Below are 20,139 nucleotides of genomic sequence, written 5' to 3' on the forward strand. Positions count from 1 at the left end.
CTTTCATTCCTTTTTTTTTTTTTTTTTTTTTTTTTTTTTTTTTGAGAAGGAGGCTCGCTCTGTCTCCCAGGCTGGAGCGCAGTGGTATGATCTCGACTCACTGCAACCTCCGCCTCCTGGATTCAAGCGATTCTCCCGCCCCAGCCTCCTGAGTAGCTGGGATAAAGGCACCTGCCACCATTCCCTGCAACTTTTTGTATTTTTGGTAGAGACAGGGTTTCACCATGTTGGCCAGACTGGTCTTTTTTTTTTTTTTTTTTTTTTTTTTTTGAGACGGAGTCTCGCTCTGTCGCCCAGGCTGGAGTGCAGTGGCCTGATCTCAGCTCACTGCAAGCTCCGCCTCCCGGGTTCACGCCATTCTCCTGCCTCAGCCTCCCGAGTAGCTGGGACCACAGGCGCCCGCCAGCTCGCCCGGCTAGTTTTTTGTATTTTTTAGTAGAGACGGGGTTTCACTGTGTTAGCCAGGATGGTCTCGATCTCCTGACCTTGTGATCCACCCTTCTCGGCCTCCCAAAGTGCTGGGATTACAGGCTTGAGCCACGGCGCCCGGCCCTGCCAGACTGGTCTTGAACTCCTGACCTCAAGTTATCTGCCTCCCACCCGGCCTCCCAAAGTGCAGGGATTATAGGCATGAGCCAGCATGCCCCACTACCGCTATGAATTTCTGGTTTTCTCATGACACAGATTGGGATAGAATTATCTTTAATTTCACTCACATAGGAACCATGTTACTTAAAACATATTACATCTCGTTAAAACCATGTACTGTGATAGGTTACCACCTTCACCATCTGGTGATCTCACCCTACCCCTGGAGGAGCACTCACTGCAATATGTAGAAAATGCATGGGATGGGGGCGGGGCAGGGGCGGACGAAGCAGCAGGGCTTCTCATGAAACATACCAAGCATTTTGTGGTGCCTTTCCCACTCCAGAGATGATTTAATTACAGTAATTCAGGAATCTTGGTTTCTCTTTTTTTTTTTTTTTGAGACAGAGTCTCACTCTGTCACCTAGGCTGGAGTGCAGTGGCGTGATCTTGGCTCACTGTAACCTCTGCCCCCAAGTTCAAATCATTCTCCTCCCTTAGCCTCCCAAGTAGCTGGGATTACGGGCACATGCCACCATGGATGGCTAAATTTTGTATTTTAGTGGAGACGGGGTTTCACCATATTTGTCAGGCTGTTCTCGAACTCCTGACCTCATGATCCACCCACTTCAGACTCTCATAGTGCTGCGATTACAGGTGTGAGCCGCTGTACCAGTCCCTTGGTTTCTATTATGTGGAAATACAGAAGGGACTCTGGAGCTAGTGTTCACACCCTCTGTAGGAGCACATGGAGTCCAATGTCAGTCCCTCTCTCACCTACAAGGCAGCAGTGGGTGCAATTTCTATGATGATGCCCCTCACTTTCCCTCTTTCCCTCTCTCCCTTATTATCAGAATAAAGGTGATGTTCTAAAGGAGAAGGCATGACTGCAGGGTCTTTCTTTAGCAACCAGAGACTCTCTGCATGTCAGTACTAATTAGGTGAAACCAACTCTGGAAGAGAGAAATGCCTGATGTGCCTGAAGTGTAGCCTTTCCAGGGTTGTGGGCCATCAGTGCTGCAGGTGGGACACAAGATAGAGAGCATCTTGACCTGGAGCCAATACAAGATCCTTAGCAGGCCAGGCACGGTGTCCCACTCCTGTAATCACAGCACTTCGGGAGGCCGAGGTGGGTGGATCACCTGAGGTCAGGAGATCGAGACCAGCCTGGCCAACATGGTGAAACCCCGTCTCTACTAAAAATACAAAAAATTAGCTGGCCGTGGTGGTGGGCGCCTGTAGTCTCAGCTACTCAGTGATCTCAGCTCACTGCAAGCTCCACCTCCTGGGTTCACTCCATTCTCCTGCCTCAGCCTCCCGAGTAGCTGGGACCACAAGCGCCCGCCACCACGCCTGGCTAATTTTTTTGTATTTTAAGTAGAGACGGGGTTTCACTGTGTTAGCAAGGATGGTCTCGATATGCTGACCTCATGATCCACCCACCTTGGTCTCCCAAAGTGCTGGGATTACAGGAGTTAACCACCACGCCCAGCCCCTTCCTCTCATCTTCTATAACGTACTTGATTGCTGGCTGACCGTTTACAATATCACGAGTTCCTCCCCAGTCATTTCATTTCCTCCCCTTTTCCTTCCAAAATTATTTTTTCCTCCCACCTAGTCTACTCCAAGTAGAGCAAAAAGAACAAAGATGAGTCATCAAAAATTTTTTCTCCCATTGTTAACCAACTAATTGTGTGATCATCGTTAAGTGATTTCACCCTTCTGTGCCTCAGTGTTGCCATCTTTAAAATGAAGAGCTTGGCTTTGATAATTCTTAAGTTCCTCTCAGGCTCTAGCTTCTTAGGATTCTATTATTAAATATATTCATGCCAGCACTTTGGCTTTGCAAAGTGCTGGGATTATCATGTATTCCAAAGATAAGATACAGACATAACTTGAGCTCAGGAGTTCAAGACCAGCCTGGGCAACATAGCAAGACCCTGTCTCTACAAAAAATATAAAAATTGGCTGAGCATGTTGGCGCACAACTGTAGTCTCAGCTACTTAGGGGGCTGAGGTAGGAGGATCACTTAGGTCTGGGAGGTCAGGGCTGCTGTGAGCTGAGATCATGCCACTGCACTCCAACCTGGGTGACAGAGTGAGACCCTGTCTCAAAAAAAAAAAAAAAAAAAAAAAAAAAACTGCGATGCGTAAATCTGGTAAACAATACAGAGTGTCCCTTGCATCAAGAAGCTTATCATGTAATGAGAATATAGACAAGTAAACAGGTAATTATGAAAAAGTCTCGCATTAACAAAGGGAAAGTATAGGGGTCTATTAGCCCTGCTGAAAGCAGTTTAGAGTAGGTCTCATCTAAAGAAATACTTGATTATAGTTATAAATGAAGCAAGATTTGTTATATCTTATGCATTTTTATTTATTATGAAAGAATATTTATATCTTATGCATTTTTATTTATTTGATTTAATCATTAAGATACAGATTATAAAACTTCTACTATAATTACGCATAATTACCTTTTGTTGTTTTCCTACAAGAAATGCACAGGTATTTTGAGGTCTTTTGTATTGCATTATTGGCAAAGCACTGCATAGTATTAGTTTGTGGCTCTGTTACAATGGGTAATGACAGGAATATATGCAGATGTCTCTGCTATGATAAAAATGTGCTCTTGTTGGGTTACGTTAACCTTCCTTCAAACGGTATTTCTCGGTTGTACTTCTCACAGTCTTTAGGAATTCCATTAAATCAGTGCCTCCAGTTCCTTTGGCATCCAGTTTTGAAGGGTCTTCAGAGGTCTTGTTTTCCTTTGGCTGCTGGCTTGCAGGAATCAGGACGTACTTAGTCACGATTTGCAGATGGTAGCTCCTCAGGGAGACCAGAGCTTTCACACAGGCATCATAAGCTTCCCGCAGGCCAGCATCACCTTTTGAAAGGACAAACTCACGGACTGAGGGACTTGACTCTAATGAGTACAGGAAGTTCCTGTGAGCTGGTGGCATATATGTTCTCATGTCCTGGAGGAACTGAGCAGCATGTCCTACGGGAACAAGAGAAAGAGGGAACACGGAGGTCACAGCATTCCCCAATCCAGGAGAGAAAGGCAGAGTGAGGGCAGAGTGGCCAGGAGATTACCAATATAGCATTCAGTGAAGTCAAGGTCATTCTATTTGAAGGCTAATGTTTGGCTATTAGTCTTGCTACTAGCAATTGTTATTATTGTAAAATACTATTAATTTTGAAAACGGAATGAGCTAAACTCATTTTCTCACAATAAGTATTTTTGTTTGCACTTTTTTTTCTTTTCTTTTTTTTTGTTTTTGAGACAGAGTCTCACTCTGTCGGCCAGGCTGGAGTAGAGTGGCACAATCTCAGCTCACTGCAACCTCTGCCTCTCAGGCTCAAACAATTCTCCTGCCTCAGTCTCCTGAGTAGCTGGGATTACAGGCACGTGCCACCATGCCTGGCTAATTTTGTATTTTTAGTAGAGACAGGGTTTCTCCATGTTGGTCAGGCTGGTCTCAAATTCCTGACCTCAGATGATCCACTTTCCTCAGCCTCCCAAAGCGCTGGGATTACAGGCCTGAGCCACCGCGCCTGGCCTTTTTTTGCACTTTCTTTCTCTCTTTTCTACTGTAAGAAGCTGATGGTATAGACAAGGGCATATATAATCTGCATTTGACAGATTATGACTGATTCTTAAGAGAGTTTAAGAGTGTGTTTAAATGAGTGTTCGACAATAGCAAAGACATGGAATGAACCCAGGTGTCCATCAATGATGGATGGGACAAAGAAAATGTGGCACATGTACACCAATGGAATACTACACAGCCACGAAAAAGAATGAAATCAAGTGCTTCACAGCAACAAGGAGGCAGCAGCTGGAGGCCATTAGCTTAAGTTAGCCTAAGTGAATTAATGCAGAAACAGAAAACCAAATACCACATGTTCTCACCAATAAGTGGGAGCTAAATATTGAGTACACATGGACACAAAGATGGGAACAATAGACAGGGAGCATTTCAAATAGGGGAGGGAGGGAGGGAGGAAAGCAAAGGCTGAAAAACTACCTATTGGGCACTATGTTCTATACTTGGGTGAGGGGATCATTAGAAGCCCAAACATCAGCATCACTCAGTATACCTGTGTAATAAGCCTGCACATGTATCCCCTGAATCTAAAATAAAAAAATTAAATATGATTAAAAAATTTAAAAAATAAGTGCTCAAATTAAGAAAAACTCATGTTTTTACCCAGCCCGATGCTTTCCCCTTTGACTATTAAACAGAAGTTTAACGAAACAGAGAAAATTAAAAAATTATTCTTGGAGCTTATTCCTCTCCTCCATCTCAGCCCCTAGAAGGCATACAATGAATGTGGCTCATCTTTAAACTTTGGTGCAGGCATTGCTCTGGGTGGCTGGGGCCACGGGACAGCTGAACAAGACCAGGACCCAGACTCTGCTTGTCACTGAGGTCTTTATCTCCCCACTAACAGCCCTGCTTCATTTGCAGGTGACTGTCTCTTTCTAAGTTTGATCATACATTTTCAGAACATGACTTCACTAGAGTCAACCACTCTTTATAGACATGTTCAGATTTCAAGATGGAACTTGGGTGTGAGGAAAGCTCTGCCACTTCTATGTTATTTATTTTATTTTATTTTATTTTATTTTATTTTTATTTATTTATTTTTTTTGAGATGGAGTCTCACACTCTTGCCCAGGCTGGAGTGCAGTGGCGCCATCTCAGTTCACTGCAAGCTCCACCTCCCGGGTTCACGCCATTCTCCTGCCTAAGCCTCCCAAGTAGCTGGGATTACAGGTACCCACCACCACACCCAGTTAATTTTTTGTATTTTTAGTAAAGACGGGTTTCACCGTGTTAGCCAGGATAGTCTCCATCTCCTGATCCTGTGATCCGCTCGCCTCGGCCTCCCAAAGTGCTGGGATTACAGGCATGAGCCACCGCGCCTGGCCTTTTATTTTTTATTTTTATTTTGAGACGGAGTTTCACCCTTTTGCCCAGGCTGGAGTACAGTGGTGCAATCTTGGCTCACTGCAACCTCTGCCCGCCGAGTTCAAGCAATTCTCCTGCCTGAGCCTCCTGAGTAGCTGGGATTAGAGGCACCCACCATCATGCTCGGCTAGTTTTTGTATTTTTAGTAGAGATGGGGTTTCATCATGTTGGTCAGGCTGGTCTCGAACTCCTGACCTCAGGTGATCCACCTGCCTAGGTCTCCCAAAGTGCTAGGATTACAGGCTTGAGCCACCGCACCCGGCCAGCTCTACCACTTTCTAGCAGAGGAACCAGTCACTGACTCTTATTAAGTTTCTGCATCTTCATTTTTAAAGTGGGATCATGGCAACCAAATCCCTACTTGCCTGATTCTGCTAAAACCATCAGATAAGCTCAGATGAGATGCTGATGGGAAGGTGCTTTCTAGATATCCAAATACTATTGTGTTCACATAAGAGATGATTATTTCTTGCTATTTTCCACTCACCTCCACCAGCATTCTGTTGGATGCCCAGCAGGACGTCAAAGCACTGAAAGATGCTGCTTTGTGCTGCACTGCCCCCTGCAAACTTCTTTGGGCCTTCCCAGAACCCCTCATACACCAGACCGTCTGATAGCTGGGGGTTGCCTTTCCAGCTATCGGAGGAAAGAAAGAAAAAAAGAAAAATCATTCTTTAGATTAATTGCTAATTTTCAGGTATCAAATCTTGCACTAGTAGTGAATAGAAGGTGACAAGAGATGTATTTCATGATCCTTCTTTCATGCCCCCTTGCCCCTACTCATTTTCATGCATGAGAATAATTAATATAATCCTGCGCAGATTTGGCATAAATAGTCTAGGAATGAAATTTTACCTTTGCGCTAGCACAGACCACTCTTTTTAAAATAACTAGCTTTCCTGTCTCACCCTCCGATACATTGCTGGCCAAGTGATAACAGAACCGTCTAGTCTTTTTCTACCATATGAATTTTTGGATATAAATTGTTAGTCAAACCCAATGGATATTAGGGACCATCCAAGAGAATTTGGTGGTGTTCTTTGTTAAGTGAGAGCAAACAAATTCAAACATAAGACTACATACCCAGCCAAATATATGCGAAGAACACTGTAAAATGCATTTGGGTTTACGTGATCTGTAAAAAGATGGAATGTGTTTAATTAAGCAGCATCAGAGGTATACAGGGAAATCAAGGTGTCGTGTACAACTGATAACAGATTTCGGCACAGGCTGCAGGAAAAGGCATTAGGTCAGTCTGTGCTAAACAAAGCCCCTGTGGTTATAAACGTTCACTCTCCTGCCCTCTTCCAGGAGGCCCGTTAAACTGTAAACTTAGTGCTTACTGACGTAACAGATAAACTGTTTACATAAAGAAACAAACCAAAGACAAAAACAAAACAAACCAAAACAAAAGCCCAGAAACTAGATCTCCCTCTCTATTTTCAAAATTTTAAAAAATCGTTTGGTGACAGGGTCTCACTTCATCGCTCAGGCTGGAATGTAGTGATCATAGCTCACTGCAGCCTCAACTCCTGGGTTCAAGCAATCTTCCCACCTCAGCCTCCCAGGTAGCTGGAAACTACACGTATGAGCCACCGCACTCAGCCTCCTACCCTACTTGATTTGAAAATGTAACTTCTTGCCAAGGACTAAATAGCAATAACTCAAAACCCAGAGATAAACAATTAGGTATTTGTTGACTCTGTTCAGTAGGGCAGATTTCCTATTGCAAGTTACTGCTTATATACCTTTTTGTGTGTTTTTTTGGGGGTAGTTTTTTTAACTGTTAATTTCGCAACAACCTTTGAGCTCAATGACGTTTCTGTGTTATTTCTTAATTTGTGAAAAAACAGAATTAGGAAAGAGTTCTTATTAAGCAGAAGTTATTTTTTTTTTTTTCCAGAACTTAAAACCACCCTCCCATGTAGAAAGTTTCTCAAAGGTTTTTAGTAGGAGGCAAGGAAGTTCCTTAGCATTAAATAGAGCCACCTTGGAACTGTGGCTTCACTATTTACTGCCTGTGGAATCTGAAGTCATTCACCCTGTCTTTCTGAATTTAGATGACCTTACTTGTAAAATGGAGATAATGAAACCTACCACATAGAAAGTGTAATGGTTTAGTAAGATAAAATACCTAAAGTGAAAACATACTAAGTGGTAGTTGCTTTTTGCTTCCCTTTTTTCAACCATTCTACATCTGGAACATTTGACTTGTCAGCCTAGACTATTGCGCTGCACACAATACTTGCCGTGCATTTGCTGAAACACTTGACGGGCTTTCTCCAGGCAAGAAGCTATTTCCAACAGTGCCTTTAGCAGAGTGTCCCGTTCTTGCATTTGCATTGCCCTGAATACAGTAGGAATTTCCTAAAACAAAACAAAACAAAAAAACCAAACATTTAAGGTTTTCTTTCTTTTTTTTCTTTTTTTTTTTTTTGAGACGGAGTCTCGCTCTGTTGCCCAGGCTGGAGTACAGTGGCGCGATCTCGGCTCACTGCAAGCTCCACCTCAAGGGTTCACAGCATTCTCCTGCCTCAGCCTCCTGAGTAGCTGGAACTACAGGCACCCACCACAGCGCCCGGCTAATTTTCATATTTTTAGTAGAGATGGGGTTTCGCCATGGGGGCCAGGCTGGTCCCAAACTCCTGACTTCAAGTGATCTGCCCACTTAAGCCTCCCAAAGTGCTGGGATTACAGGCGTGAGCCACTGTGCCTGGCCAAATTCCCCCGTCTTAATCCATAAATTAAATTTGGGATTTTTACAATTCTTTCCTGGGCTGGACACCCTATTTGACTAATTTCTTTATATTTATAGAAGCTTGGATTTGTTTTTATTCACATAGCATTTAATTTAGAGATATTTATATAGTCATATATGTTTCATTTCTATTTTTGATAATCAAAACTATTGAATTTATGACACTGTATCATAGTTCCAAAGCCACATTTTATTGAAAAATTTTATTTCCTACAGAGGTTTCAAATTGGATTTTAAGTATATGGCTCTGAGATTTTATATTTTAGGTAATACACAAAAATAAATAATTGATCCTTTACTCCCAATTAAATGATCCCATGTTGTATTTGTTAAGGATAAAGTTAACTCATGCTTAGTATAGTTTAGGCTCCGAAATGATTGCTCTGCTTACGTAAATCGACATACAAATTTTGAAGTGAGGATAGACATACTTTGATAGCAGAAGCAGCTGCTATTTCCACCAATAGAGAAACCAGGAAGAATCCTTTACTGCAGTCTCCATCACGAAAGGAGAACAAAACGTCCATGTTCCTGAGGAAATTGGATAAGGAAGGCAAGAAGTTTAGCAAAAATTATGGGATTTTTTTGACATTTTTATTTATCCTATTTTAGTTTCAACATAATTTTATGAGAGAGGTGTGGCAGGCCTTACTATCTCCATTATGTAGTTGGGAATATTAAGACTCAGTTGTTAGGCCCGTTGTCTAAGATCACATAATTAACAGTAAGTAGACTAAATTGAGACCTAAAGTTTCATGTTGAAACTCAAAACTAGGGCCGGGCATGGTGGCTCATACATGTAATCCCAGCACTTTAGGAGGCCAAGGCGGGTTGGTCACCTGAGGTCAGGAGTTCGAGACCAGCCTGGCCAATGTGGTGAAACCCCGTCTCTACTAAGAATACAAAAATTAGGTGGGTGTGGTGGTCGGCGCCTGTAATCCCAGCTACTCAGGAGGCTAAGGCAGGAGAATCACTTGAACACAGGAGGCGGAGCTTGCAGTGAGCCAAGATCGCTCCATTGCACTCCAGCCTGGGTGACAAGAGCAAGTCTCGTCTCAGAAAACAAATAAGCAAAACAAAACAAAACAACAACAAAAAAAACAGAACTAGAAATTCCTCAACTAGTTCTGTTTCTATTATCCCATTGACTTGTCACAGGCATTTATATCACCATACGTATATACTCAATGTTTACAGAGGTATCTGTGAGGTAGAGTTTTAAAAGGTAGTCTTTTGTTTAAATAATTATATTCCTATTCATATTTTAATTTGTGAGCCTAATTCAATTTCTCAGTGGTTTATCTGCTTTACAAAGGAATTGACTGCGGAATTCAAATAACTGATTAGACCCTGTTTTTCTTTTTAATTGAAGTTTGGGCACTGGTGCAAACATAGTCTATCTATGTATCTACGAGTTTTGTGGTGGTTAAATTCATGGTGTCTGAAGCCAGACCATCTCTGTAACTTACTTGCTGTGTGACCTTGAGCAAGATATGACATCGTCTGCCTTGGTGTTCTCATCTGCAAAGTGGGACTGACTGTTGATGTCATCCTCCTTTTTAAAAACTTTCCAGTTTCTCCCTTAAGATACTGTTTTAACTCCTTATCATAACTAAAAATATCCTACATAATCTTTTATTATTATTATTATTATTTGAGATGTGTCACTCAGGCTGGAGTGCAATGGCACAATCTTGTCTCACTGCCACATCTGCCTCCTGGGTTCAAGCTATTCTCCTGCTTCAGTCTCCTGAGTAGCTGAGATTACAGGCATGTGCCACCACGCCCCACTAATTTTTGTATTTTTAGAAGAGGAGGGTTTTTGCTATGTTGGCCAGACTGGTCTCGAATGCCTGACTTCAGGTGATCCACCTGCTTTGCCCAGCCATCTTTAAAAAAAATAATAATAATCTTTTTCTCACACTGTTATTTTTATCATTTACTATCAGTCATATTAGCCATCATTCAGTTTTGATAATGCACCAAGATATTTGTCACTTCAAGGCCTCACTTTTGCTGTTTCTTCTGCTATGAATACTCTTACCTTTTTCCTCTAGCTAATTGCTCAAATAACTTGCTTCAAGGGCTCCCGCATCACTCCTTTTATTTGGTTAGGGATCCCAATACTTTATCTTCTTAAGCCTTCTCTTAATCATATGGCAGTTTGCATAATTTTCATATACTGCCTTTCCTCTTCGTTAGTCTAGCTTCACCAAGGTGGGTTTATATTAATGATACTTACCTTAGTTTTTCCATCTCTCTTTTTTTTTTTTTTTTTTTTTGAGATGGAGTCTTGCTCTGTCACCCAGGCTGGAATGCAGTGGGGTGATCTCCACTCACTGCAACCTCCACCTCCTGGGTTCAACTGATTCTCCTGCCTCAGCCTCCTGAGTAGCTGAGATTACAGGCACCTGCCACCATGCCCGGCTAATTTTTTTGTATATTTAGTAGAGATGAGGTTTCACCATGTTGGCCAGGCTGGTCTTGAACTCCTGACCTTAGGTGACCCGCCTGCCTTGACCTCCCAAAGTACAGGGATTACAGGTGTGAGCCACGCACCCAGCCCAGTTTTTCCACCTCTTAGCCTATGTTTAGTATATATTATAGGTCAAAAGTAGTAAGGATTGGGTCAAAAAGAACAAGTTGGTATAAGGTTACTTATTGACAATGGTAACTAGTTATGGACATAGGAGTTATTAAGTCATAGATACACAGATGTATGTCCATTTTGTATGTTTGCATATTAATTTCCTATAGACGTATCTGAGTAGTATTCTTGTGTATATCTATAGCTATAATATCAAATAGACATAGTTGTAACACAATCATAGATACAATTAAAGACAGAGATTATTTGTTCTCTAAATAATCACTGAAATTATTTTTTTGGCTGAATTTAATTATTTAAAAATGCATTTGGAGTCTATCGATAAACCTACATTCGACTATAAATAGCAAATTCTTAGACTAAAACAAGAATCAGATACTTACTCATAAGTCAGGGGCCTTATGAATGCAGCCATGAAGCAATGGGCCAATTGGAAGAGAGAAAGAAAATCAATTTAACAGCAAATAATGATGAGTTGTTGCTATTTGATTGAATACTACTATCAGAGGTAAGACATAGTCAGGTAAAAGAAAAAGTTTTAAAAATATTTCTTCAGTAGGCATTACAAACATTTAACTTAATAACTCACAAATGAATTAAATGCTCAAATATGCAAGGAACACACATGGACAGTCAAAACTAATTGTTTTATTTTATTTTATTTTTTTTTTGAGACAGCGTCTCACTCTGTCGCCCAGGCTGGTGTGCAGTGGCACGAACATAGCTCGCTGCAGCCTCAACTTCCAGGGCTCAAGTGATCTTTCTGCCTTAACCCCCTGTGTAGCTGAGACCACAGACATATGCCACCATTCCCGGTTAATTTTTTTTAAAAAGACTAATTTTCAATAAGAAGAAACTTTCTAGATCAAATCCTTTCATTTTGTGGTATTCCCATTTGCAGGGTATTCTTCTACAGGCACACACCCAGAGACATGTGCTTTGGTTCTCCCTTTCCTTTATTGTAGCAGATCTCGTGCCTGAAGGGTAAAAATCACCTACATCCTGAGCAGACTGCTCTGAAAAACCAGTCATTGCTGCGTGTAATTAAAGATGTGTTGACTCTTAACTACAATTGGCTGCTAAAAAATTAAATTAATAGAATCTCAAAAACATGCTAATCAAAAGAAGCCAGACACAAGAGTCTATACTTTGTGGTTTCATTGATGTGAAACCCAATAACAAAAATCATCTCCTTTTTTTTTTTTTTTTTTTTTTTTTTTTTTTTTTGAGACGGAGTCTCGCTCTGTCGCCCAGGCTGGAGTGCAGTGGCCGGATCTCAGCTCACTGCAAGCTCCGCCTCCCGGGTTTACGCCATTCTCCTGCCTCAGCCTCCCAAGTAGCTGGGACTACAGGCGCCCACCACCTCGCCCGGCTAGTTTTTTGTATTTTTAGTAGAGACGGGGTTTCACCATATTAGCCAGGATGGTCTCGATCTCCTGACCTCGTGATCCGCCCGTCTCGGCCTCCCAAAGTGCTGGGATTACAGGCTTGAGCCACCGTGCCCGGCCCCAAAAATCATCTACTTTTTGACAAGGCAAATAAGAATATATTTGTCTGTCGCAGGAAAGGGAATTGAAAGAAGCACAAAGAAATTTTCTGAGGTGATAAAAATATTCTGTATCTTACTGAGAATGGTGGGTGTATGTAATTATGTAATAGTTAAATTCAAGCTGAACACTTAAGATCTGTGCATTTTACTGTGTTAACTATACACCTGTCACATGTGTGTACATTTGTAGTGGTAGACACAGCAGTCCAAGAAACCGTACCCAACTGAAGAACTGAGAGGGACCATATCCAACTGAGAGGAAAACTGTGCTGCCCAAAATTAAGCCAATGAACAACTCCTGTTTTATTTAATTGGCACACACTCCAAAAATTCCTGTTGTTCTCACTCTTTACATACTTATTAGGATCCTTTTTCTTCCAGTTTGCCAAGACACAGTCTGCATAAACCAGAATAGGAGGCAGTCCCAGTTTCTTGGAGAGTTGGCAGTAAGGAACAGCAATATTTCTTGGCAAGACCTGATTAAAATACAGTAGTTAGGTTTGTTTTTTGTTTTGTTTTGTTTTGTTTTTTTGAGATAGAGTCTCGCTCCTGTCGCCCAGGCTGGAGTGCAGTGGCAGGATCGCGGCTCACTGCAACCTCCACCTCCTAGGTTCAAGTGATTCTCCCACCTCAGCCTCCCTAGTAGGTGGGATTACAGGCACCTGCCACCATGCCTGGCTATTTTTTGTATTTTTCGTAGAGATGGGGTTTCACCATGTTAGCCAGGTTGGTCTTGAACTCTTGAACTCAGGTGATCCTCCCGCCATGGCCTCCCAAAGTGCCGGGAGGCCCATATGTGTTTTAAAGGTTAGATATTGCAGTCTGTATTACTTTTATGTAATTAGGGTTGCCAGATAAAATACAGGATGAAAAATAAAGTAAAAGACTTAAAAATATAATAATGATAACAGTTGACATGTCAAGCCAGGGCATATTTTCTTTTTCATTTTGTCCTGTTATCGAAACTTTGACCAATGCAGTTAAAATGCTTTCAGAAAATTTTTGGAAAGTTAAATGTAAATTAGATGAAAATCTGTCACATAGCATAAGAAATCTGAGAAAATCTCCAAACCTTACGGACGTCTCCATGACCTTTATCCCACACATATGCCATGGTGATGCATCCCAGAGCTAGATGTGCAAGGCGCTGTGACTTGTGGTCTGTGAGATGATCAATGCTGAGCATGTCTAACTGAAAACAAATGGAGCAATTGACTCAAATCAATCTCGGTGATGTTTTATGCTTCAAAACCAAGTTAACAATGTTAAGAGGCTATACAAGAAGAAAAATGTAATACATATGTCAAACCTTCTCAACTCTTTCTCGAAGTTGGCCAGACTCTATGAGATCAGGCAGATGTTTGGCAATGAACATCCAGTCATTATAAAAATCAGGTAGATTTTCCTTGAAAAAAGAAACAAAAAAAGATCTTTATTTACTAGTAGCAGTTACTGTAGCTTTGGCTTCCCACTGATAGGATGCCTTGCCCCCACATCCATTTTGTGCAGTGTTGCCCTGGCACATGGCTTACCTGTCTGGAAACACCAGCCTCTGTCTTGTCTTCTGCACACATGGGGCTGAAGGCCCTTTCTGTGTTCCACCTCTTCCTCTCTCTTCAAACACTGCCATTTGCAGCTTTTCAAAGTTCACCTCAAAGGTTTCACTAAAATCCTCCTGACTACTCTATTTGAAACTAATCTCCATTGTAAACTCTACGGATTATGCCTTTTCATATTGTTAAACAATTATTATCTGCTACTTTCGTTTTTTTTTTTTTCTTTTCTTTTCTTTTTTGAATTGGAGTCTCGCTCTGTTGCTTCGGTTGGAGTGCAGTGGCGCGATCTTGGCTCGCTACAATCTCCGCCTCCTGGGTTCAAGCAATTCTCCTGCTTCAGCCTCCCAAGTAGCTGGGATTACAGGCATGAGCCACCGTGCCCGGCTAATTTTTGTATTTTTAGTAGAGATTGGGTTTTGCCATGTTGGCCAAGTTGGTCTCGACCTCCTGTCCTCAGGTGATCTGCCTGCCTCGGCCTCCCAAAGTGCTGGGATTACAGGCATGAGCCACTGTGCCTGGCCTACTTTGGCTTATTTTGGCTAGATTTTAAGTTCTTTGAATGGAAGAAAAATGAGATGTGTTAAATGTCAGTAGTGGACTAGGCACTCTGTTCAATAATTTCATATATATATAGTATATATATTTAATTATTGTAACGGCCCAAGAAGTTATCTCTGTATCATAAATAAGGAAACCCAGGCTTATACAGTTTACATACATTCTCTTTTTATACCTTGCTACATGATGGCAAGGTTTGTATTGTGCATTTAATTTATATCTGTTATAAGCCCTGGCATAGTGCTGGGCATATAGCGGGTGCTGTATGTATTCATGTTGATTACCTACTTTGGTTCCACTATAGGCTTGTTTTTGCCCATTAAGTAGAAATGAAACTCAAATAAAAGTTTCTCTTTGGAGCTTATCATATTTGTAATCTCATCACAAGCGGAAGTACACAAATAAAAAGACATAGGAACCTTCCTAAAATGAGATACAGATCCCTGAGCAACTCCCCCATACCCTGTTTCTATGCCTACTCCACCAGGTAGTTTCAAGGTACACCCTTAAGGTAATCAATGCTGAACCATGGGGATTAAGTGCAAATGGAAAGATTAACTTAAATCAACATGGGTGAAGTTTTGAGCTTCAAAATAAAGTTAATATTATAAGTAAGCTATGAAACAAAAAGATAAATATAATATAAAATCCTAACATTTTCAACATCTGCATGTAATTGTCCAGCCTTAATCAGTTGGGGCAGATTTTTAGCAATGAAAATCTAGGCAGTGTACTTCACTACTTAGCCACCCTTCTTGCTCTGAACTTTTCACCCCAACTGTGCTGTAGTACTTTTAGAAGTAAATATAGGCCAGGCCAGGTGGCTCATGCCTATAATCCCAGCACTTTGGGAGGCCGAGGCAGGTGGATCACCTGAGGTCGGAGGTTCAAGACCAGCCTGACCAACATGGAGAAACCCTGTCTCTACTAAAAAAGCAAAATTAACTTGGTGTGATGGCGCATACCTGGAATCCCAGCTACTGACGCTGAGACAGGAGAATCACTTGAACTCGGCAGGCTGAGATTGCGGTGAGCGGAGATCACGCCATTGCACTCTAGCCTGGGCAATAAGATTGAAGCTCCGTCTCAAAAAAAAAAAAAAAAAAGAAAGAAATGTAATAAATGTATTTTTGTTGTTTTTATTCTGTATTTCACAGTCTAGCACATCTTACTTTTTTGATTGTTGTGATTTTTCCCCAAATAACAGACATACTTTTTTGTTCTGTACCGTGATTAGCATTTTATTTGATAGCATTTTCAGCAAGTATAAAATTTAATAAGTAATATGCTCTGGTTCAGAGGATCCCTAAATGGTATAATATAAGTTAATAATGAATCATACTGAGGATCATTCAAATTCTGCTAGATTAGAGATTGTGCATTGTGTCTATATGGAATCAGAAAACATATTATTTTCCTTTGGACTAAGAAGCAGATAGATTACGAGAGATAAAATAAGAATATTTTTTGGTTCATAATTTCTAGGAAAGATCTTCAGTGAAGAAATAAAAGTAATCAATAGTTTTTTTTTCATGTTTCTGGTACAGTAAATCTAGCTTCTTCAGCATCTCAGCTAGCAGAATTACTATTATTATTATTGTTCTCAGGCAGGGCCTCACTCTGTCACCCAGGCTGGAGTGCATTGGCGTGATCTCAGTTCACTGTAACCTTCACCTCCCAGGTTCAAACAATTCTCCTGCCTCAGCCTCTCAAGTAGCTGGGACTACGGGCACGCCAACACGCTGGGTAATTTTTTTTTTTTTGCATTTTTAGTAGAGATGGGGTTTCACCATTTTGGCCAGGCTGGTCTCAAACTCCTGACCTCAAGGGATCCACCCACCTTAGCCTCCCAAACTGCTGGGATTACAGGTGTAAGCCACCACACCTTGTCAGAATTACTATTATTATTATTATTATTATTATTTTTATTTTTTTTTTTTTGGAGATAGTCTCTCTCTGTCGCCCAGGCTAGAGTGCAGTGGCACGATCTCAGCTCACTGCAGCCTCCGACTCCCAGGTTCAAGCAATTCTCCTGCCTCAGACTCCTGAGTAGTGAGGATTACATGTGTATGCCATCATGCCTGGCGAATTTTTGAATTTTTTTAGTAGAGACGGGGTTTCATCATGTTGGCCAGGCTGGTCTCGAACTCCTGACCTCATGATCCGCCCACCTAGGTCTCCCAAAATGCTGGGATTACAGGCGTGAGTCACCCGCCCCCGGCCAAGAATCTTTTTTTTAAGTAGCCAATGAAGAGTTTTGTTTGCTTTCTTTTGTGGTTTTGCTTTACCCCTTGGAATCTGTTCTACAGGTATTCATAATTATCAAAATTGTTGCATTTTTAAGTAGAACCGAACCTCTGAGAAAAAAAAAACCCATGATATAAAGTTTAGTAGTTTCTGAAAAAGATGGTTTTATTGTACCATTGATAAGTACATCTTTGAAACCATCCAGTCCTGGCATTTTTGTGGGTATGCAGGCAAATAGCAAGTTTGAGTATTACTGATTTGCATGAATAAAGCAAACTAGTGCTTTTGGCAATAAAATTAAAGCACACTCTTCATTTTCTTTAATTAACAATCCAAAGAGGAAAATTAGACTGGAAGGAGGTAGATGCTTTAAATTTCCCGGTATCACCAAAGTGTTTGCAGGATTTCATTTCTAAGCACAGTTAGGTTGGAATCTCTGACTAAACATTTGCTGTGTTTAAAGGTGCTCTCCAGTATGCGGACTGTAACTGTTTGAGCTACAAACAAAAGTATACTCATCTACAGAATTATCATAATATGTTCATAGAAATCTTCTCCTGGAATCCCATGTACCTTGTTAAACCGAAGATTGAAAGAAAGGAGAAAAGCAATGTCTTATTGTCCCTTCTTAAGAGAGGCAGTGTGGAATAATGGTTTTAAGATCATAGACTCTGGAGACAGGCTGCTTAGGCTCAAACTGACCCCTGGCACTTGCTAGCTACATAGTTTTATAATTACATTCTTTATGCCTTATACTTCTCATTAGGAACATGAGGATAATGACATACATACCTAGCCGGGTGCAGTGGCTCGCGCCTGTAATCCCAGCAGTTTGGGAGGTCAAGGCTGGTGGATAACCTGAGGTCAGGAGTTCGAGACCAGCCTGGCCAACATGGTGAAACCCCGTCTCTACTAAAAATACAAAAATTAGCCGGGTGTGGTGGCAGGTGCCTATAATCCCAGCTACTTGGGAGGCTGAGGCAGGAGAATTGCTTGAACCTGGGAGGCAGAGGTTACAGTGAGCCGAGATTGTGCCACTGCACTCCAGCCCAGGTGATAGAGCAAGACTCCATCTAAAACAATAATAATAATAAATAATAAAAATAAATAAATAACATACATACCTTTTGGGATGGCTATGAGAATGGAAAGGGTTAATTTGTAAATTGCTTAGAAAAATGCTGTATTTGACAATTAAAATATTGATGATAAATTGGTTTACATAGTATTCATTAGAAGACACATTAGCAAATACAGTTTTTAAGGCAAACGTTTTTTCCACATAGCTTGCACTTTATAGGTAAAACTTGCAAACAAGAAAAAGGTAGTTCAGACTCTCGCTTGAATCTTATGCTCAGTAAATAGCAAGCAATGGTCATATAACATGGAAGGTGCTTGATGTGCAATCTCATAAACCCCATCAAATTAGAAACACATGTTTTTTATAATTTAAGGTATATCCCTAAGAGAAAGGGATTTCTCTTTGACTCATGGCTCATTTAAAACTCTGGCTTTTTCAAAACACCTTCTCAAAATACAACTGTAATAACCTCTTTGTTTGTATTTTACTGTATAATTCTTATGTAAAGCTGATATACTTTCTATAGTTTCCTTTCCCACCATTCTCCATATCCATGTTAGGTAAGTAAGAAATACATAGATGACTCCATTTCTAGGGAGAAAATTTAAGACAAATTAAGTGAGATGCAGTTATCACAGGTCTCTCTCTAATTTTTACACTGCTTTATATGTTTGTTTACTAGAAGTTACTGAACCACAGTTGTTAAATATAAGTTAACTTGGCCAGGTAAGAAATGAGAAGAATATGCATTTTCCCACATTTTAGTGCCTTCTCTTACCTGTGGATTTGGCAGAGCAAAGCCCACTTCTTCATCAATATGATACTCTTCACTGATTGTCCAGGAGTTTTCCATAGCATGTGCCATTCTTGTAGTCTGCTCCTCTGGTGCCCCTCAGTGTTTGAAGAGTTTTCAGAGCATCTTATACTAGTTGCTGCCACAGCCAATGACCAGAGTTTATCACAGGGGCAGTGAGAAATTACTTCCACTTTTGGAATGGTTTCATTTTCTAGTTTCTTTATTTGTAATATGAAAAACAATAAAACCACAAAAGTATCTCTGTGCATCATATGCAGAAACTGAAAGTTCGTATTCCATATCAAATTTGTAATCATTAAGCACATCATTTTCTTACTGCCGTATGGGAAGCCGGAAAGGCCTGAAGGAAAACACAGAACTATGAAAACAAGTGGCCGGAGAAGAACGTTTTACTTTATGGAGACTTTTAAATCTTTGAATGAAAATGAAAGCTACAGTCCTAAACTCTCATTTAGTTATTTCTCATTGGCTTTCTTTTAGACTTCCATGGTTCTTTGAAAATATGTGTCATGTTTCAGCAGACCAAAACACATCCTGTGATACACTGAACTATTAGTCAATGGCTCTGAAGTAGGAAAAAAATAGAAGCACATGAAAAATTAGAAACATAGTAACTCTCCTCTTCCTTAATTTTCCTATTGAGAATTTTGTCAGTTTTTCCAATGATAGCATTTGCCCTTCTCACATTTCTAATAAGTAACTTTTAGGAAGATTGCCTTGCATCTAACTGTACCTGACTGCCAGGGGCTGATGAGGCAACAGTCTGGCATATTTGGGTGCTTTGTAATATGTCAAAAGTTGGAGAAAAGGATAAAATACCTTGCAAATGTTTTTGTCAAAGTACAAATCAAGACTGCATTTGGTAAAGGTTTCCAGTTTGAATGCAAATCTGTGGTCACTTTAGAGGCATTGTTCGATCTAATGAGAACAAGGAAGCTAAAGCAGGAACCAAGGTCGCCTGTTCCTCCAGATGATCAAAAGGAGAAAAGAGAAATAGTTCGCGTGAGTAAACTAAAAGACAATGCTGTTTTGTCATCAGCTTATTAGTACTTGAAATAAATTAAATTGTGATAGCAGATGGCTTTCGTTACAGTCTAGAATAGCTCTCGCGCTATTCTCTACTACATTTTGGCTGTTTTTTTCAAATGTCGTTTTGAAGGAAAATGTTCCTTGAATAGGAAATGTAAGCAAAACTGAAACCAAAATTATACAGCAAAGAGAATACAATGATTGTGTTTCTTTTGAATGCATGATTCATGAGACTAATACTTTGGGAATCAGTTCAAGGAAAACAAAAAATCATGAAGACCTATCATATCTGTTTAGAAGACAACAATACAAATAAAATATTGAGCATTAGAAAATATGTGGTTATTCCTAAGATTTTTCATTCTTCGT

The 20,139-nt window shown here is 40.6% G+C and overlaps 1 protein-coding gene across 1 annotated transcript; it reads right to left on the bottom strand.

Annotated features, from left to right (window-relative positions):
* Nucleotides 1-2,996: 2,996 nt before the first annotated feature.
* On the bottom strand, nt 2,997-19,736 carry IDO1 (indoleamine 2,3-dioxygenase 1). Its single transcript, XM_050801348.1, has 10 exons — nt 18,703-19,736; nt 13,792-13,887; nt 13,555-13,674; nt 12,840-12,958; nt 11,317-11,331; nt 8,757-8,856; nt 7,817-7,934; nt 6,651-6,702; nt 6,055-6,203; nt 2,997-3,589 (listed from the first exon to the last, which is right to left on the bottom strand). Exons 1-10 carry the CDS (start codon nt 18,787-18,789, stop codon nt 3,234-3,236), a joined length of 1,212 nt encoding a protein of 403 aa, XP_050657305.1. The 5' UTR covers nt 18,790-19,736; the 3' UTR covers nt 2,997-3,233.
* Nucleotides 19,737-20,139: the final 403 nt, after the last annotated feature.

The sequence above is a fragment of the Macaca thibetana genome, chromosome 8 (assembly GCF_024542745.1).
Source record: "Macaca thibetana thibetana isolate TM-01 chromosome 8, ASM2454274v1, whole genome shotgun sequence".
In the NCBI taxonomy this organism is placed as follows: domain Eukaryota; kingdom Metazoa; phylum Chordata; class Mammalia; order Primates; family Cercopithecidae; genus Macaca; species Macaca thibetana.